General features: G+C 46.8%; 1 protein-coding gene across 1 annotated transcript; it reads right to left on the reverse strand.

Annotated features, from left to right (window-relative positions):
* Positions 1–33: 33 nt before the first annotated feature.
* On the reverse strand, positions 34–21,331 carry SDHAF2 (succinate dehydrogenase complex assembly factor 2). The gene is made up of 4 exons (XM_062196040.1): positions 21,225–21,331; positions 18,571–18,794; positions 18,383–18,492; positions 34–303 (listed from the first exon to the last, which is right to left on the reverse strand). The coding sequence occupies exons 1-4, from the start codon at positions 21,258–21,260 to the stop codon at positions 173–175; spliced, it is 501 nt and encodes a 166-aa protein (XP_062052024.1). The 5' UTR covers positions 21,261–21,331; the 3' UTR covers positions 34–172.
* Positions 21,332–21,374: the final 43 nt, after the last annotated feature.

The raw sequence follows: 21,374 nt of genomic DNA on the forward strand, positions 1-21,374 counted from the left end.
GGTTGGAACTGAACAAAAAAGTGCCAGAATGAGTCACACGGCTCAGCTACATTTATGTCCTGGGAGGGAGAGTGAGCTAAATGCCTCAGAAGAAGCAAGAGGCCAAGATCAGCATCCACTGGGAGCAGTTACCATCTTCAGACTGAGCGCCTTGCCAGGCAGTGGGCACAGCTCAACGTGGCTTTTCAAAGAGGTACTCCAGATCCGGGGCACGCAGCCTCTGCTCTTTGTTTTTGTTTTTAGCAAAGTCTCTCAGCAGTGCCATGACTTCATTTTCAAATATTTCTGGGGCCGGTTTTGCTTCTGCAAGAGAAAAGTGGACAGAAAGAATTATGCCACAGTCAGTGCTCAGGTACAAGGATCTTAAAACTTTCTTGAAATTCTGTCCTTGGCCAAGAACCACAGATGGCTATTCAGACTGCAGACTGTCACCACTCTTTCTCGAGATGTACAGCACACATGACGTCAGCCTGTAGGCCAACAGCTGCTCCCATGTCATGTTTACAGAGAACGGCTGCTTTTGAATCAGGGCAGCAGAGCTAAGTCACTGTGGCAGTGACCATATGGCTGCAAGACTGAGCATTTATTGTCCAGTACTTTTCTTTTTAAAGATTTATTTTTATTTATTTGAAAGACAGTTACAAAGAGAGGTAGAAACAGAAAGAGAGGCCTTCCACCCACTGGTTCACTCCCCAAATGGCAACAACAGCCAGAGCTGAGCTGCAGTCAGAAGCCAGGAGCTTCTTCCAGATCTCCCACGTGGGTTCAGAGGCCAAGGACGTGGGCCATCTTCTACTGCTTTCCCAGGCCACTGGAGAGAGCTGGATTGGAAGAGGAGCAGCTGGGACTCGAATCGGCGCCCATATGGGATGCAGGTGACAGCTTTACCTGATACACCACAGCGCCGGCCCCTTGTCTGGTACTTTACTTTGTGAACATACTAGCAGACCCCTGGTCTATATAGTCTTGGCTATACCACCGTGCTTTGCATCTGGCATTTCGGTTTCTCCAAGTACTATGTCTCCCTCTCTAATCTGCACATTTCCTGAGACAAAAGCTTTCACTTTATCAGTCAGAGGTCCTTGGTTAGAAGTGACAGAAACTTCTAACATTTGTAAACTTAAGCAAAAAGGAATTTTCTGGAATGCTATTCGAGGCACTGTAACAAAACGGAGAACCAGATTTAAGCGGACACAACCCAGGCACTGGCAGCAAAGAGAAGGCCAGCACTACTCTTGCAGTCTCGCAGCATTCCAGCAGTGCTGCTCACCCCAGCCGTTTCTTCCACCCTTAAGACAGTTGCTTAAGGGGCCCACATTGTGGCGTAGTGGGTAAAACTCCTGCCTGCAGTGCTGGCATCCCATATGGGTGCTGGTTCGTGTCCCATCTGCTCCATTTCTGATTCAGCTCCTCGCTAATGGCCTGGGAAAAGCAGTGGCCCAAGTGGTTGGGCCTCTGATACCCATGTGGGAGATATGGATGAAGCTCCTGGCTGCTGGCTTTGGCCTGGCCCAGCCCTGGCCTTTGCCGCCATCTGGGGAGTGAAGCAGTGGATGGAAGATCTCTCTTTCTCTGTCTCTCCCAATCTCTTCAAATAAATAAATCTTAAAAAAAAAAAAAAAAGGCTGGCGCTATGGCTCAGCAGGTTAAAGCCCTAGCCTGAGGTGCCAGTATCCCATGTGGGTGCAAGTTCCAGTCCTGGATGCTCCACTTTTGATCCAGCTCCCTGCTGATGCACTGAGAAGGTAGCAGATGGCCCAAATGCTTGGGCCCCTGCACCCATGCGGGAGATCTGGAGGAAGCCCCTGGCTCTGGCCTGGCTCAGTCCTGGCTATTGCAGCCATTTGGGGAGAGAACCAGTGGATGGAAGATCTTTCTTTTTCTCTGTCTCTCCTTCTCTAACTCTGCCTTACAAGTTAAAAAAAAAAAAAAAAAGACACTTTAAGTTATAATTAGAAGCAATGCCTCTCACATGCAAAACTTAGGTAAGGCATTCCAAAATTACCTCTTTATTAAGATTAATACAAGGATACTTGTTTGTAAAAAAAAATAGTGGGATTAGCCGGTGCTGCGGCTCAATAGGCTAATCCTCTGCCTGCGGCACCGGGTTCTAGTCCTGGTCGGGGTGCCGGATTCTGTCCCGGTTGCTCCTCGTCCAGTCCAGCTCTCTGCTGTGGCCCGGGAAAGCAGTGGAGGATGGCCTAGGTGCTTGGGCCCTGCACCTGCATGGGAGACCGGGAGAGGCACCTGGCTCCTGGCTTCGGATCGGCATGGTGCGTGGGCCGCAGTGCACCAGCCGCAATGGCCATTGTGGGGTGAACCAATGGAAAAGGAAGACCTTTCTCTCTGTCTGTCTGTCTCACAGTCCACTCTGCCTGTCAAAAAAAAAAAAAAAGTGGGATTAAGGGGCTGGCACTGAGGCATAGTGGGTAAAACCACTGCTTGTGGCACGGGCATCCCATATGGGCGCCAGTCCGAGTCCTGGCTGCTCCACTTCCTATCCAGCTCCCTGCTGGTGCATCTGGGAAAGCAGTGAAGATGGCCCAAGTACTTGAGCCCCTGCACTCACATGGGAGACCCAGAGGAAGCTCCTCACTCCTGACTCTGGATGGGCCCAGCTCTGGCTGTTGCAGCCATTTGGGGAGTGAACTAGCAGATGGGAGATCCTCTCTGACTCCCACCCTCCTTCCCATAACTCTTAAATAAATAACTCTCTTTTTAAAAAATGAATTAAAAGATAAGTTCAAGGGCTGGATGTTTGGCAGAGTGGTTAAAATGCCACTTGTGGGGGTGAGGGTCAGTGTTGTGTCACAGCAGGTTAAGCCACAGCATCCTGTATCAGGATGCTGGTTCGAGTCCTGGCTACTCAATTTCCAATCTAGCTCCCTGCTAATGTGCCTGGGAAGGCAGTAGAGGATGGCCCAAGTACTTGGGCCCCTGACTCCCATATGGGAGATGAGGATGGGCTTTCTGGTTCTTGGCTTTGGCCTAGCCCAGACCTGGCTGTTGCAGCCAACTGGGGTTTAAAGCAGTAGATGGAAGCGCTTTCTTTGTGTCTCTGTCTCTCTTTCTTTTGCTTTACCTTTCAAAAAAAATAGTTATGCAAAAAAAAAAAAAAAATACCACTGGAACACCTGCATCCCACATTGGAGAGCCTGGGTTAGAGTCCCAGCTCCACTTCCGATTCCAATGTCCTGCTAATGTGCACCCTGGGAGACAGTAGGTGATGGCTCAAGCAGCTGAGCCCCTGCCACAGTCTGGAGACCCAGACTGAATTCCTAGCTCCTGACTTAAACCTGGCCCTGCCCCAGCTGTTGTGGGCATTTGGAGAGTGAATGGAAGATCTCTGTCACTCTGCCTTTCAAATACATAATTGTTTTAAAGTAAGTTTATTTTGATGCAAACAAATTTTGAAATCTATGCACAGTTTTTCATAATATGCATTTCCATGAACTTTTTGAGGACCCCTGGTATGCATGGATTCAAACTTTTTTTGCACCAAAATAAATTTTACCTTTTAATTTCAGTTTCTACATACAGTTTTGTGTAAAATGCTAGGAGAGGGAATTTCTCAAAACCAAGCCCAATTCCCTTTCAGCATGGGACCAGGCATTTAGTGAGTGTTCTCATTTTTTGTGATGCTCAAAATAAAATCAAGATTGGGGCTTCCCTCTAGGATACAGAAAGTTGGAAAGAAGACTGCACTGATCTGGGCAAAACGAAAAAGCCAGAAAAGCTACCGATACACCTTCTCTTGAAGTTATCAAGACAGCACAACCAAACCAAGAAGCCCTCACGGGAGAAGCTGACATGAGGACTTGTTCTCTGTAACAGGCACAGGAAGAAGATACCAGGCACCACACCAACTGCTAAGAAAAATTCAGCTGAAGTTTGTAATGAACTGTTAAATGCCAAGTGCGATTTCGTCTAAGAATAAAACCCCTGGGAACCACAGATACAAGTGGAGCTGACAGGTGCTTCTCCACAAGCCTCCACTGTGTGTGCTCCAACAAAGACTGGGCACAGAGCAGGCAGCTGGCGGCCTCCTCCAGGATGCAGGCCAAGAGCTGGGGAGCAGTCAACAACGGGGAAAAAGCCTAACGCTCAGCTGGACCCTCTCCTCTACAGAATGGAAGCCTCCACTGACCAGGAGACCCTGTCTCCCAGCCCACAGGTGAGCAACCATGCGTGCTGATGGAAGGGCGAAAGAAAAACAAAATCCACCCTGGGGGAGGTGCAGCATCACTGAGCATCCCCAGCTCCAAAGCGCAGGGTCTCAGGGACTGCCTGAGCCTAAGGCTGGAAAAAGCTAATGGAGAACATCCTCCAAGCTCTCCTCTCCTAAACTAAGGGGCAGCAAGCAGAACGCAACAGAATCTACTGTTGGGGGAGGTGAGAGCAGGGGCACACATTGCTCTGAGGCTGAAAGCTGAGGGCAGAACGGGAACACCGAGAAACAATCTCTGAATGGCCTCCACTCAAGCACACCGTAACACTAGAGGCTAATGATGCCCTGAAGGTAACCAAGGTAAAGACAAAAACCAAACTGCCGGCTGGGCACATCTGCATCCCATATAGGAGTGCCTGGGTCTCAGTCTGGCTCTGCTCCCAATTCTAGCTTCCTGATCATGTGAACCCCAGGAGACAGTAGATGGATGGCTCACGCACTTGGGTTCCTACCACCCACGTGGGAGACTCATATTGAGTTCCCAACCCCCAGCTTCAGCCTGGCCCAGCCCCAATCGCTGTGGGCATTTGGGGGAGTGAAGCAGTGGACTGAAAGAACTGTCTCTCTCTGCCTTGCAAATAAATAAATAAAAATTAAAATCTAACCCGGCCTCATTCCTTACTTGACTGACTTGATCCCTCATACTAATAACCACGCAGAAGCAGCTCATTTCTAGGTGCTCATTTCTAGGAATACTGTTTGCCTCAGTCTTTCCTGTTTCATCATGATGTCTAACACTGGATGAAAAATCACGATACACACACAAAAGAAGGGGGGAAAACTACACTGTCAAGGAGCCAAAGCAATCAATGGAAACAGACTCAGAGATGACTGAGGTGTTGGAACTATCAGCTAGGGAATTTCAAATAACTATGACTAACATTAGAGACTAGTGGAAGACACAGTCAAAATGCATGAGCAGATGAGAAATCCCAGCAGGGAGCTGACAATTACAAAACTCACATCTGGGGCTGGCATGGCGTCGACATCCCTTATGGGTACCAGTTCTAGTCCCAGCTGCTCCTCTTCTGATCCAGCTCTCTGCTGTGGCCTGGGAAGGCAGTGGAGGATGGCCCAAGTCCTAGGGCCCCTGTACCCGTGTGGGAGCCTGGAGGAAGCTCCTGGCTCCTGGCTTTGGATTGGCACAGCTCTGGCTGTTGCAGCCATTTGGGGAGTGAACCAACGGACAGAAAACCTTTCTCTCTGTCTCTCCCTCTCCCTGTCTGTAACTCTACCTCTCAAATAAATAAATAAAATCTTAAACAAACAAACAAAAAACTCACATCCAAGTACTAGAAATACAGTAGCAGAGGGGCCAGTGCTGTGGCATAGTGGGTAAGGCCGCTGCCTATGGTGCCTGCATCCCATATAGGTGCTGGTTCAAATCCTGGCTGCTCCACTTGTAATCCAGCTCCCTGCTAACGTGCCTGGGAAAGCGTGGAAGATGGCCCAAGTCCTTGGCCCCCTGCAGGCAGTGGGAGACAAAGAAGCTCCAGGCTCCTAGCTTAGGATGGGCCCAACTCTGGCTGTTGTGGACATTTGGGGAGTGAACCAGTGGATGGAAGACCTCTCTCTGTCTCTTTCTAATAAATAAATCCTAAAACAAAACAAAACAAAACAAAAAACATACAGTAGCAGAATGACTTCAACAGGCTCATCATGAGATTTGACATAATCCAAGGAAAGAATTAGAAAATAGGTCAGGGGCCGGTGCTGTGGCTTAGCAGGTAAAGCCATCACCTGCAGTGCCAGGATCCTATGTGGGCACCGGTTTGAGACCCAGCTGCTCCACTTCCAATCCAGCTCTCTGCTGTGGCCTGGGAAAGCAGTGGAAGATGGCCCAAGTCCTTGGGCCCCTGTACCCACGTAGAAAACCCGGAAGAAGCTCCTGGCTTTGGATTGGTACAGCTCTGGCCGTTGTGGCCAATTGGGGAGTAAACCAGCGAATGGAGGACCTCTCTCTCTCTCTCTCTCTTTGCCTCTCCTTCTCTCTCTATGGAACTCTTTCAAATAAATATATCTTTTTTTTTTTTTTTTTTTTTTTGACAGGCAGAGTGGATAGTGAGAGAGAGAGAGAGACAGAGAGAAAGGTCTTCCTTTTGCCGTTGGTTCACCCTCCAATGGCCTCTGCGGCCAGCGCATCGTGCTGATCCGAAGCCAGGAGCCAGGTGTTTCTCCTGGTCTCCCATGCGGGTGCAGGGCCCAAGGACTTGGGCCATCCTCCACTGCCTTCCCAGGCCATAGCAGAGAGCTGGCCTGGAAGAGGGGCAACCGGGATAGAATCCGGTGCCCCAACTGGGACTAGAACCCGGTGTGCCGGCGCCGCAAGGTGGAGGATTAGCCTGTTAAGCCACAGTGCCGGCCTCAAATAAATATATCTTTAAAAAAAAAAAGAAAATAGGTCAATAGCTACTAGCTGATACAAATCACAAAAACTGATACACAAAAAGAAAAATGAGTGAAAAATGCAAAGCAGAGAGTCCAAAAGCTACAGGACAATACTAAATGACCTAACCCAATGTAACTGGAATTCCAGAGAAAAAGAGAATGAGGCAGAAGAAACACCTGAAGACAGAATGGCTGAGATTTTTTTTCCAACAACAGTGAGAGATATAGAAACACAGATACCACATGCCCAGGGAACACAAAGCAGGATAAATGCCAAAACAAACAACCAAACACATCATATTCAAACAGCTAGAAACCAAAGATAAAATGCCAAAAACATTCAGAAAGAAAAGACACATACAAAGTAATGAAGATATAGTAGGCTTCTTTCAGAAGCTTGGCAAACCAGAAGACAGCACATGTAACATTAGAGGAGTCTGAAGCTTGCAGTGTGCTACAGGCAACCAAAGCAACAACAAAACCCAAATCCAGCTCAATTCCAGACTAGATGGACTCCATTCTGTACACCAATGGTCCAATAACACAAGTGTGCCCACTTAAATTGCAAGGAAAAAAAACACAAAACTGTGAACACAGTATCCTGTAATCTGTGAAAGAGTCTCTAAATGAAAACCAAAGCCAAGAGAATTCCTAACAGCCTGCCTTCAATGCAAAAAATACTTAAGGAAGTTCCTCAGGCAAAAGGAACTGCCTCTTTGTAACTCTGCCTCTCAAATAAATAAATCTGTAAAAAATTAATAAAATAAAGATGCATACTATAAACCCTAGGGCAATCACTAAAATATACAATTATAATTTGTATAAAAATTTATCAGATTAGATAAAAAATGAAGACTACATAGACTGTCTACAAGAAACTCAATTCAAACACAAATATAAATGATAAGTTAAAAGTACAAAAATGATGTGTTAGGAACCCTTCCAGGATGGCCCAACCCCTGCATGATCTCTAGGACCGCTGTTCCTACGATTAGGCTGTAATTAGGCTGTTAATTGGCCCTCAGCCACAGATGCTGTCCAGGAGGCCGATCTAACCATGCGAGCTCCTCAAAGCACAGCTCTCCTCAGCTGGTAGCAGAAGGGAAGCCAGAGAGCTGAGAAGCAGGACAGGGACCCAATATGACAGTGGCTTTCCGTGGCTGAGATGGAGGAGGCCAAGTGGGAAGGATCTTTAGGAACTGAAAGAGATGGACAGTGAGCAAGACAACAGAGATCTTAGTTCTACAACTGCAAGAAAGTACATTCTTTCCTGGTGGTGTAGCCAGTAGAGCCACCACCTGCAATGTCAGCATCCCATATGGGCACTGGTTTGAGTCCCAGCTGTTTCACTTCCAATCCAGCTCCCTGCTAATGTGCCTGGGAAAGCAGCAGAATATGCCCCAACTGCTTTCCTGGAGGAAAGTCCTTGCTCCTGGCTTTGGACTGGCCACTGTGGCCATGTTGGGAGTGAACCAGCAGATGGAAGATATCTCTGTCTCTTTCCCTTGCTCTCTCTCTGTAACTCTTTCAAATAAATGAATAAATCTTTAAAAAAGGAAAAGAAAGAAAATGAATTCTTCTAACAACCCAATGGGCTTGGAAGTAGATTCTTCCCCAGTCTCTAGACAGGAACGTAGAACATCTGATCCATGATTGCAGACTGAGTGAGATCTTGGGCATGGCTCTGACCTACGGCACCTTGAGCTAATAAAAGTCAGGGAGAGGGGCCGGCACTGTGGTGCAGCAGGTTAAAGCCAGCAGAGTGCTTAAAGGTCATTTACTCTTTACTTCTAGTAAGAGCAGATATCCTAGGAGTACCTGACACTGGAAAGAGGGGTCTCAAACTTTCCCAAGATGGATGGCGGTCATGACTCACGGTGACTTGCTGGGACTAAGAAACACAGCCACTGTCAAGCACAATGAGGAACAGTTTTAGAGATGATTACCTGACAAATTAAACACACCGAGGGCAACATGTCTAGCTTTAAAAAAGTATGTGCAGGGCCAGTGCTATGGCACAGTGGGTTAAAACCATGGCCACCTTATGGGAGACCGGGAGGAAGCTCCTGGCTCCCGACTTCAGATCGAGCGGCCATTTGGGGGGTGAACCAATGGAAGGAAGTCCTTTCTTTCTGTCTCTCTCTCACACTGTCTATAATTCTACTTGTCAAAAAAAAGAAAAACAAAAAAAACAAAAACACCAACAACCATGGCCAGCAGCACTGGCATCCCATATGAGTGCTGGTTTGAGTCCCAGCTGCTCCACTTCAAATCCAGCTCTCTGCTATAGCCTGCGAAAGCAGTAGAAGATGGCTCAAGTCCTTGGGCCCCTGCACCCGCGTGGGAGACCCAGAAGAGGCTCCTGGCTCCTGGTTTCGGATCAGCGCAGCTCCAGCCGTTGAGGCCAATTGGGGAGTGAACCAAAGGATGGAAGGCCCCTCTCTCTCTCTGCCTCTCCTTTCTCTGTGTAACTCTGACTTGCAAGTAAAATAAATAAATCTTCAGATAAAAAAGAAATTTCTAAAAAAAAAACAAAACAAAATAAAAACAAGCTGGAGTACCTCACTCCTTTCACTATCGGGACATTTCAGAACAAAGAATAGTATGGTTGGGGCTAGCGCTGTGGCTCAGTAGATTAATCCTCTGCCTGTGGCGCCGGCATCCCATATGGGCGCCAGTTCTAGTCCCAGCTGCCCTTCTTTCCATCCAGCGCTCTGCTATGGCCTGGGAAAGAAGTGGAAGATGGCCCAAGTCCCTGGGCCCCTGAACCCACATGAGCGACCTGGCTTCTCCTGGCTCTTGGCTTCGGATCGGCGCAGCTCTGGCCATTGTGGCCAACTGGGGAGTGAACCAGTGGATGGAAGACCTCTCTCTCTGCCTCTCCTCTCTCTCTGTGTAACTCTGACTTTCAAATAAATAAATCTTTAATAAAAAAAAAATTATAGCTAGAGATTACAACACACCTCTCATAGAAACTGAGAGTAAGTACTCAGAAAATCAGTTAGAACACAGAAGACATGAAGAACAGTATCAATCAACCTGACCTAGTTGACATAGAAAACTTTACCCATAAGTACAAAACACATCATATTCATGTGCACTTGGAACATTGATCAAGACAAAAAGTCAACAAATTCTGGAAATTTTCCAAAGGTTTGAAACTTAAACATCATACATCTAAATAACTCATGGGTCAAAAAGAGTCATTTGTGGGTTGGAGTTGTGGTGCATTGAGTTAAGCCTCTGCCTGGGATGCTGGCATCCCAAATGGGCAGTGGTTCAAGTCCTGCCTGCTTAACCCCCAATCCAGCTCCCTGCCAATGTGCCTGGGAAAGCAGCAAAAGATGCAGTAAGTACTTCAGCCCCTGCCATCCATGTGGGAGATCTGGATGGAGTTCTAGGATCCTGGCTTTGGCCTGGCTCAGCCCTGGCTATTGCAGCCATCTTGGGAATAAACCAGCAGTTGGAAGATTATCTATCGTTCTGTCTCACTGACCCTTAATCTCGCTCTGCAATTTTGCATTCAAATTTGTAACATGAAGCTCAAACAGTGCTCAGAAGAAAATTTATAGCATTAAATGTTTATAGTGGAAAAGGTTTCAGGTCAATGAGCTCAGCTTTTACCTTAAGAAACTAAAAACAGCAAATTAAGTACAAAGCAAGGAGAAAAAGGGAAATAATGGAAATAAGAGCAGAAATCAGCAACACTGAAATCAGAAAAATCAGTGAAATAAAACTGGTTCTTTGAAAATACAAATAAAATTGATAAACTTCTAGTCAGACTGATCAATTAAAAAAGGATAAAAGAGGGATATTACTACAGTTCCTTGGATATATATATATATATATATATATATATATTTTTTTTTTTGACAGGCAGAGTGGATAGTGAGAGAGAGAGAGACAGAGAGGAAGGTCTTCCTTTTTGCCGTTGGTTCACCCTCCAATGGCTGCTGCGGCTGGTGCATCTCGCTGATCCGAAGCCAAGAGCCAGGTGCTTCTTCTGGTCTCCCATGCGGGTGCAGGGCCCAAGGACCTGGGCCATCTTCCATTGCCTTCCCGGGTCATAGCAGAGAGCTGGCCTGGAAGAGGGGCAACCGGGACAGAGTCCGGCGCCCCAACCGGGACTAGAACCCGGTGTGCCGGCGCCACAAGGCAGAGGATTAGCCTGTTAAGCCACGGCGCCCGGCCAGTGATGGCATTCTTTCCCTGAGCTTACTGATATGCGGAGGGACTGGCTGATTAATCTTCAAATCTTAGACCAACCTTCCTTTCCACGGTAATGATATTGTTGGACTCCATTTGCCAATAATTTGACAATCTGTCTTAGGAAGGATATTGGTGTGTATTGGTAGTGGTTTTCTGGTTTTGATCAGGGTAATGTTAGCTTCCTAAAATGAGGGGTCAGGTGCACTTTCCTCTTGAGTTTTCTTGAAGACTTTTTGTAGAATTGTTATTTCTTCCTTAACGTTTAATAGAATATGTTAGCAAAGCCTAGGATTTTCATTATTGGAAGTTTTTAACAGTAAAATTAAGTTAAATGTTTTTTAATAGATTTCAAATGATTCAGGTTACCTATTCTAAGGTGAGATTTGATAATCTTTCAATAAATATATTTATTTCATTTAAGTTATATATGTGGACACAAAGTTTCTAATCTCTTTTTAATATCTAAGGAGCTGGCCGGCGCCCCTCTTCCAGGCCAGCTCTCTGCTATGACCCGGGAAGGCAGTGGAAGATGGCCCAAGTCCTTGGGCCCTGCACCCGCATGGGAGACCAGGAGAAGCACCTGGCTCCTGCCTTCGGATCAGCGAGATGCGCTGGCCGCAGCGGCCATTGGAGGGTGAACCAACGGCAAAAAGGAAGACCTTTCTCTCTGTCTGACTCTCTCACTGTCCACTCTGCCTGTCCAAAAAAAAAAAAAAAAAAAAGAATGCCATCACTAAGAAATGATCATCTTAAGAAATCAACAGCATTTGACAAAATTTATGATAAACTGCTCAATATACTAAAAAAAAAAAAGGAAACTTTCTCAACCTAATAAAAGACATTTATAGACCGGCGCCACAGCTCACTAGGCTAACTCTGCCTGCGGCGCCGCACCCCAGGTTCTAGTCCCGGTTGGGGGGCCGGATTCTGTCCCAGTTGCTCCTCTTCCAGTCCAGCTTTCTGCTGTGGCCCAGGAAGGCAGTGGAGGATGGCCCAAGTGCTTGGGCCCTGCACCCACATGGGAGACCAGAAGGAAGCACCAGGCTCCTGGCTTCGGATTGGCGCAGTGCGCCGGCTGCAGCGCACCAGCCGTAGCGGCCATTTAGGGGGTGAACCAACTGAAGGAAGACCTTTCTCCACACTTGATTTTAGCCAAAAGGCCGAGAAGCGATGGGAAGACCTTTCTCTGTCTCTCTCTCTCACTGTCTAACTCTGCCTGTTTAAAAAAAAAAAAAAAAGGCATTTATAACTAACCTACAGCTAAAATTAAGCCTAATAGTGAAAGGTGAAATACTTTACTCCTAACACTGGTGAGGCAAGGATGCCTGTTCTCACCATGGCTACTTAAACCTTATTATGCTGGAGTCCTGAATATCATAATAAGGTAAGTAGAAGATAGAAAATGTATACAGGCTGTAAAGGAAGAAAGAAAATCATGTCTAGTCAGATGATACAACTGTCAACACAAAAAAATCCCAAAGAATCTTCAAAGGAACTTCTAAATCTATTTAGCAAGGCCACATTCTACAAAGTCAATATGCAAAAATCAATTATATGTCTACATTTTAGCAATAAGAAATTGGAAAAGTCTAGAAAGTAGCACTTTTGGGCCCCTACACCCATGTGGGGGACCTGGAAGAAGCTCCTGGCTCCTGGCTCCGGATCGGCGCAGCTCCAGCCATTGCAGCCAATTGGAAAGTGAACCAGCGGATGGAAGACCCCCCCCCCCCCCCCGTGTAACTCTTTCAAATAAATAAATAAATAAATCTTAAAAAAAAAAAAAAAAAGGATTGTACGTACAACAGTAATCCCTTCAGGCATTTGGCCTAGAGATAAGCTGCTGGTAAGGATGCCTGTGTTCCACATCATAGTACCTGGATCTGAGTATTGGCTCTGCTCCAGAACCTAGCTTCCTGCTAATGTATACCCTGGGAGGCAGCAGGTGATGGCTTAAGTAACCAGGTTCTTACTACCCACATGAGAGATCTGGATTGAGCTCCTGGCTCCCAACTTTGGCCTGGTCCAGGCTAGCCATTGCAGGCAGTGGAGGAGTAACCCAGTGAATCAGAGTTCTCTGTCAGTATGCTTCTCTCTCTCTGCCTCTCAAATAAATATTTTTTTAAAAACTAAATAAATAGGGCCGTGTTGTGGCATAGCAGGTAAAGCCACTGTAATGCCAGCATCGCATACAGGCACTGGTTCGAGTCCCAGGGGCTTCACTTCCTATCCAGCTCCCTGCTAATGGCCTGGGAAAGCAGGAAGATGGCCCAAGTACCTTGGCCCCTACTATGGGAAACTGGATGAAGCGCCTGTCTCCCAGCTCTGGCCTAGCCCAGCCCTGGCTATTGAGGCCACCTGGGGAGTGAACCAGTAGATGACACATCTCTGTCTCTCCTTCTCTCTGTAACTCTGCCTTTCAAATCAATCAATCAATATTTCAAAAATATTGCAGGGCCAGTGCTGTGGCGTGGTAGGTAAGGCTGCCGCCTGCAGTGCCAGCATCCCATATGGGCGCCGGATTGAGTCCTGGTTGCTCCACTTCCAATCCAGCTCTCTGCTATAGCCTGAGAAAGCAGTAAAAGATGGCCTAAGTCCTTAGGCCCCTGCACCCACGTGGGAGACCCAGAAGAAGCTCCTGGCTTCTGGCTTTGAATCAGTGCGGCTCCAGCCATAACGTCCAGTTGGGGAGTGAACCATCAGATGGAAGACCTCTCTTTCTCTCTCTGCCACTCTGACTTTCAAGTAAATAAATAAATCTTTAAAAAAAAAGTTGCAACTCTTACACTCTTATAGGCAGAAGAATTGTGTACTGGCCACTAAGGAGGCATTGCTTTAATGATCTTGTACTTCAAGGTAAGCTCTACAAAAACTCTAGCAGTGAAAGCATCATGGATAGATTACAAATTGTCTGTCCCATATCTGTTAAGTTCCCAAGCCTGGAAAAGCTAAGGTCAATTTGACATATGATGACCCAATTTGTACAATAAATTGCAAACCTGGGAGGGAAAAAAAACCCTGCTCTTTGACAATGTGAAGAAAATGAAAAGACAAGCCATAGACCAGGAGAAAAATCTTCTGGACACTTAACTGATAAAGGACTTGAGTCAGGAATCAGTTAAGAACACTCAAAACGTGGTAAGAAAACAAACAACCCAGTTTAGTGGTACTTCTTAGAATGGCTAAAAACAGAAATGAAATCCTGAGACTACTGAATGCTGGGGAACATCAACCTGTCCCTTCACACCTCTTCCCTGGCGACCACTCATCTGTTTTCTGTTCCTAGTGCTGCCCGTTCCAGAGCAACACAGAAGACAGCAAACTATGGCCTACTGTCGGTTTTTCATTTTTTAAAGGATTTAAAAATTTTTTAATTTATTTTTCATTTTATTTGAAAGGCAGAGAGACATAGGCACAGAGAGACCTTCTGTCCACCGGCTTAGTCCACAAATGCCTGCATCAGCCAGGGCTGGGTCAGACTAAAGCCTGGAGCCCAGAATTCCTTCTTGGTCTCAATTTGGATAGCAGGGACCTAATTACTTGAGCCATCATCTGCTGTCTCAGAGATGTGTATTAGCAGCACAAAAAATGTGTACTAGCACACAGAAGTGGAGTAGTTGGGACTTGAATCAGGCACTCTGATATGGGATACAGGCATCCCAACAGGGGACTTTGTTGCTACTGTGCCAAATGCCTGTTCCTGTTACTTTTATATAGCCTGAGATCTAAGAATGATTTTTACCTTTTCCCCCCATTAACTAATTAAATTAGAGAGCCACAGTGATGGAAAGAGAGAATGAGAGGAACCAGTGCTGTGGTGTAGTAGGTTAAGCATCTGCCAGCAGTACAGCATCCCATATGGATACTGGTTTGAGTCCCAGCTGCTCCACATCCAATCCAGCTCCTTGCTGATGGCCTGGGAAAGCAGAAGATGGTCCAGATGCTTGGGCACCTGCACCCACATGGGAGACCTGGAAGAAGCTCCTGGCTTCACATTAGCCCAGCTCAGGCTGTTGCAGCCATTTGGAGACTGAACCAGCAGATGGAAGACATCTCTTTCTCTGACTTTCCCCCCAATATGAGATGCAGGAATCATACCCAGCATAGTAACTGCTAGGCCAAACACTTGCCCTTTAGAATGAGTTTTAAGGGGCCAGTGCTGTGGCTTAGCAGGTAAGGCCACCACCATGTGAAGTGCTGGCATCCCATATGGATGCTGGTTCAAGTCCTGGCTGTTCCACTTCCAATCCAGCTCTCTGCTGTGGCCTGGGAAAGCAGTGGAGGATGGCCCAAGTGCTTGGGCCCCTGTATCCACGAGGGAGACCCAGAGGAAGTTCCTGGCTCCTGACTTCAGATCAGTCTAGCTCCGGTCATTGTGGCCATCTGGGGAGTGAACCAGTGGATGGAAGACCTTTCTCTTTCTGCCTCTGTCTCTCTGTAACTCTGCCTTTCAAATAAATAAATAAATCTTTAGAATGCATTTTAAATGGGAAAGGAAGGAAATTAATATTCCATGACAAATAAAATTACATGAAATTCAGTGTCCATAATGTGTTGGAGGGTAACTTCTGGTACAGCAGATTGAGTCGCCACTTGGGATGCCCACATGCCATAATGGAGAACTCCTTTGAGTACCAGGTACTTCATTTCCAATACAGCTTCCTGATAATGTGCCTGGGAAGGCAGCAAATGATGCTCAGGTATCTCCATCTCTGCCACCCACATGGGAGACCTGGGTGGAGTTCTAGGCTTCTGACTTTGGCCTGGCCCACCTCCAGCTGAGGTAGGCATTAGGGAGAATAAATCAGTGAATGGAGACCTCTAATAAATAAATAAAATCTTCAAAATTTTTTGATGTTGTTAGGACACAGACACACTCATTTGTTTATTATCCATCCTGCTTTCATGCTACAAAGGCAGAGTTGAGAAATTATGACAGAGACCATATGGACTCCTTGAGGCTAAAATATTGACTCTTTGGCTCACTACAGAAATGATTGCTGGGGCTGGCGCTGTGGCATAGCAGGTAAAGCTGCTGTCTGCAGCACCAGCATCCCATATGGGCGCTGGTTCGAGTCCCGGCTGCTCTACTTCCGATCCAGCTCTCTGCTATGTCCTGGGAAAGCAGTACAGGATGGCCCAAGTCCTTGGGCCCCTGCACCTGCGTGGGAGACCCAGGGGAAGCTCCTGGCTTCGGATCAGCGTTGCGGCCAATTGGGGAGTGAACCAGCGGATGGAAGACCTCTCTCTCTCTCTCTCTCTCTGCCTCTCCTTCTCTAACTCTTTCAAATAAATAAATAAATAAATCTTAAAAAAAAAAAAAAGATTGTTATAAAGTGAGACATCCACTTACCACATGACTCAGATATCATTCTCTTGGGTATTTACCCAAGCAACACTACACTAAAACCTATGCTCACAAAATCTGCAAAAAATGCCTACAACAGGGGCCAGCACTGTGGCATAGTGGGCTAAGCCTCTGCCAGTGGCAGAGAACCTCTGGATCTAGTTCTGGCTGCTCCTCTTCCGATCCAGCTCTCCGCTATGGACTGGGAAAGCAGTAGAAGATGGCCCAAGTGCTCGGGCCCCTGCACCCACGTGGGAGACCTGGAAGAAGCTCGGCTCAGCTCTGGCCGTTGTGGCTATTTGGGGAATGAACCAGCAGATGGAAGACCTGTCTATAATTCTGCCTGCCAAATAAATAAATAAATCTTAAAAAAAAATGTTTACAGCAGCAAAATCACCTAAAACTGGAAACAACCCTAAAGTCCCTCAACTGGGCAATGGATAAACAAACTGCGGTATACCCACATGTGAAATCACTCAACACAATAAATGAATTTTTGATTCAAGTAGCAGCATAGACTTTGCTAAGTCAGGGCCAAAGATCACACAGTGAATATTTTAGACTCTGTGAGCTTTCGCTGGTTGTCTAAGTCTCTAGACTTTGTATTAGTACTCTTACAATTGAACATACAGAAGGGCATCTATTTTCTGATACAAACATTGAGAAATGAAAACAGGAGACCCAAAGTGTGGCAGAAATGGATTAGAAGTCCCCTAATATCCATTCTCCCTGCTCCTTCCATCGCTTTTTTGATAACAGAATTCCCAATTTAGCTAGGCACATAGAACAGATTATATTGTCTCCTCCTTATAGCTAGAAGAAGCCATGTAACTAAGTTGGCTGGAGGAAAATCAGTGGAGGATAATGTGCAATTTCCTGAGAAGGATCCACAAAAGGGATATTTGCTTGATGTTCTCCCAGCTGAAACACAGACACGACAGAGATTCAGCAGTCACCTTGGACCACAATGCAGACCACACATGCTGAGGGTGTCGGAGCAGCAAGTCAGGAAGAATTTGGACCTGTTTATGTATTTCTTTATTTATTTGAGAAGCAGAGAAACACAGGAAAAGAGAGAGAAGCAGAGTGCTCCTATCTGTTGGTTCACTCCCTAAATGTATGCAATGGCCAGGGCTGAGCTGGGGCCAAGCTGGGAGCTAGGAACACAATCCAGGTCTCCCACGTGGATGGCAGGAACCCAGTGACCTGAGCAGCCACCACTGCCTCCCATGGTCTGCACAGGCAGGAAGCTAGAGTCGGAAGTCAGAGGTAGGAATTGAACTCAGGTACTCCAATGTGGCACGTGGCATCTCAATTGCTAGGATAAATATCCACTCGTGATCTCACGACTTGTTGAAGCCCCTCCATGAGCTCTGGAGAGCCTACCTCTCGATTTCTGTTGTAAGAAAGAAAAGTTACAGCCGGCGCCGCGGCTCACTAGGCTAATCCTCCACCTTGCGGCGCCGGCACACCGGGTTCTAGTCCCAGTCGGGGCACCGATCTTGTCCCGGTTGCCCCTCTTCCAGGCCAGCTCTCTGCTGTGGCCAGGGAGTGCAGTGGAGGATGGCCCAAGTGCTTGGGCCCTGCACCCCATGGGAGACCAGGAGAAACACCTGGCTCCTGCCATCAGAACAGCGCGGTGCCCCGGCCGCAGCACGCCTACCGCGGCGGTCATTGGAGGGTGAACCAACGGCAAAAGGAAGACCTTTCTCTCTGTCTCCCTCTACTGTCCACTCTGCCTGTCAAAAAAAAAAAAAAAAAAGGAAGAAAAGTTTATATTGCTTACTCCATGATCGTCTTCCATCTTTTTACTCATAGCCAAAACTAACCTGAAATATAGTTAGATTTCATTCCTTGTACAGGCAGTGCTCACATACGTCAAAGGGGCCGCCACTGCTGTGCAGACTTACAGAGCTGTATGGTTCCACACAATTTCCAGCCTAGTTCTTTAACCTTCCCTGTGATGCTGTGAAGCTTCACATACTGTTACACGAAATCCCCCTTTTGCTTAAGGTAGAATAATTTTGTATTCTGTCTTGCAAGGAACTTTAACTAATTAAAAAACAAATTTTGCACACTTTGGGAAGATTGAAATAGTGTCTGGGTTGAGTGTCCACTGCATAAGTAAAAGAAAACTATTGCCTAGAATAAAATTCCAGACTCAAATCAGCCTCAGTCACTCTATTTTCATATTATGCTGCTATTCCCAGTACCTGTGGCCCAGTAGTAAATATCCCAGTCATTACTAGGCTCGTTAATCAGGCGATCATAGAGGTTCAGCTGCTTCTCTGTCATGTGGTGCAGATGTTCTTTGGCAAAGAGGCTAAAAACAAGAAAGAAAAAGGCTGAATAGGCTGCCACTGGTCAAAGAGAAGTGACACCAAGATTCCTCTTTCCCTACCTGAGGAGGATGCAGTTTTCCAACATTCCTCTCTTTCTGCTCTCATATAGCAGGCGGGCTCTTTTGGTTTCTATGGATTCATCAGTTCTCTCCTGCCACGGAGGCAAAGGGATCTCAATCAGGTCTTTTTGGGAATCTGTTGGGCTGTTCCCTCTGTAGAAGCGTCTGGATGATGCGACACTGAGCAAAGGAGACAAGAGGTTGTGCCTTGACAGTACAAGCACCTGAAATAAACAAGACACAAACATCTATAGAGTAACAAATACCACTGTTGTCATTTTCTCAATGTTTACTAGGTGCTAAATACCTTCCATCTCAGTTGTTAAGTCAATGCTAGGGGCCAGTGTTGTGGTATGGTGGGTTAAGCCACCACATGTGACGCTGGCACCCTATGAGTGCCAGTTCAAGTCCTGGCTACTCTGCGTCCAGTTCAACTACCTGCTAATACTCCTTGGAAAGCAGATGATGGCCTGAGCACTTGGGACCCTGCCACCCACACGGGAGACCTGGATGGAATTCCACACTACTGGCTTCAGCCTGGCCCAGCCCTGGCCACTGTGGCCATTTGGGGAGTGAATCAGCAGATGGAAGACCTCTCTCTTTCTCTGCCTCTACCTCTCTCTGTAACTCTGTCTTTCCAATAAAGAAAATAAATCTTAAAAAAAAAACAACAGAAATCAAAACATGACACCACAAAACAATGGAACACAACTGATAAAAAAGGAATAGACAAAAAAGTGATAAGACAGAAAACAAGAAACAAATAGAGTAACTTTTTCCCTAACAGTAATTGCTGTGAATATAAATGGATAAATTCCCAATCAAAAGACAAGGGTAGCTGAATGAAAAACAAAACAAAACAAAGATACATAGGCTCTAAAGAGATTCATTTTAGATTTAAAGACAGGAGCTGGCACTGTGGCACAGCGGGTGAAAGCCCTGGCCTGAAGTGCCAGCATCCCATGTGGGCACCGGTTCAAGTCCCGGCTGCTCTTCTTCCGATCCAGCTCTCTGCTATGGCCTGGGATAGCAGTAGAAGATGGCCCAAGTCCTTGGGCCCTTGCACCCACATGAGAGACCCGGAAGAAGCTCCCGGCTCCTGGCTTCGGATCGGCACAGCTCTGGCCGTTGCAGCCATCTGGGGAGTGAACCAGCGGATGGAAGACCTAACACTCTGTCTCTACCTCTCTCTGTAACTCTTTCAAATAAATAAAATAAATCTTTAAAAGAAAAAAAAGAGAGGGATTTAAGGACACACATAGGCTGAAGAATAGGAATGAAATTCCACACAAATGGTAACCAAGAGCGCAGGGATGACCATACTTACAGCAGACAAAACAGACTTTAAGTCAAAATTGTCACATGACACAAAAGACATTAAACAAATAAAATGTTCTAAGTCAACTGTCCAGAAAGGTTTAACTATAACCAGATGCATCCAACGACATCAGAGCATCCAAATACACAAGCAAACACAGAACTGAAAGAAGAAACAGAGAGCAACATAGTAATTTTAAAAATGGCCAGATGGCTGGCACCACAGGTCAATAGGCTAATCCTCCACCTGCGGCGCCAGCACACAGGGTTGTAGTCCCCATCAGGGCGCCGGATTCTGTCCTGGTTGCTCCTCTTCCAGGCCAGCTCTCTGCTGTGGCCCGGGAGTGCAGTAGAGGATGGCCCAAGTCCTTGGGCCCGGCACCCACAAGGGAGACCAGAAGCACCTGGCTCCTGGCTTTGGATCAGCGCGGTGCGCCGGCCGCAGTGGCCATTGGGGGGTGAACCAACGGAAAAAGGAAGACCTTTCTCTCTCTCTGTCCACTCTGCCTGTCAAAAAAAAAAAAAAAAAAAAAAGGCCAGAACATCCAAACAGTAGATCAATAAGGAAACAGAAGACTTAACAATACTACAGAGCAAATGGACCTAACAGATACATACCCTTCATCCTACCCAACAGAAGCAAAACACACATTCCTCTCAAGTATACATTCATTCTCCAGGATAGATCCCACATTTCATCACAAAACAAGTCTCAGCACATTTAAGAAGGTTTAACGAAGCACACCAGATTATGTTTTCTAACCTCAATGGAATAAAACTCGAAATCAATAGCAGAAAGAAAAATGAAAATTCACAAATACGTAGTATTAACACACTCCTTGAAAAATCAACGGGCCAAAGATGAAATCAAAAGGGAACCCAGAAGACGTCTTAAAACAAACACTAAAATCCAACATACAAGAAATCATGAGATGCAACAAAAGCAGTTCTAAGAGTGAAGTCTATGGTGGTAAATGCCTACATCAAAAAACAATATAAAGAGGAGACCGTGAAATCAGGACAGGCATTTAAAAGGACTTAAGAAACAGGCAGAGAGGGCGCTCAGAGGGCAGGGGAGGACTGAAATGGGTGCCCTCGCTGACTGAGTTTTCAGCCAGAGACTACCAGATGAGCACACGGCAGGCTCCCCAAAGCTCGGAAGCGATCTGAATTTCTCCAGCTGCAGGATCGGCCTCTCCTTGGTCTGCCTCTGCCCTGGGCTACCGGACAGCTGAACGCTCCCCCTTGTCTCCATGACCATAGAGAACGAAACTTAGTCCCTGATACCGCTGTCCCCCGACCCCGGCCCCGGCCCCTGGAACCTCCGCGTCCCTCACCCGCGCCAAAGCCGGGAACACACGCACCACCGCCATTTTTCCCAGCCCACACCGGAAGTCCCCTCTGGACTACTTCCGGGAACTCCTGACGGCTGGACTAGCGAACCTCAGCCGCCGCGGAACGCTAGAGCCGGAAGGTGCGTCCTTGCG

This window comes from Lepus europaeus, chromosome 7 (genome assembly GCF_033115175.1).
Source record: "Lepus europaeus isolate LE1 chromosome 7, mLepTim1.pri, whole genome shotgun sequence".
In the NCBI taxonomy this organism is placed as follows: Eukaryota; Metazoa; Chordata; class Mammalia; order Lagomorpha; family Leporidae; genus Lepus; species Lepus europaeus.

Coding starts and splice junctions, on each gene's coding strand:
- SDHAF2 (XM_062196040.1), bottom strand. CDS start 21,260: ATGGCGGTGGTGCGTGTGTTCCCGGCTTTGGCGCGG. Junction 18,493..18,570: donor GAAAACTGCATCCTCCTCAG/GTAGGGAAAGAG, acceptor TCTTGTTTTTAG/CCTCTTTGCCAAAGAACATC. Junction 304..18,382: donor TATTTACTACTGGGCCACAG/GTACTGGGAATA, acceptor TTTCTCTTGCAG/AAGCAAAACCGGCCCCAGAA.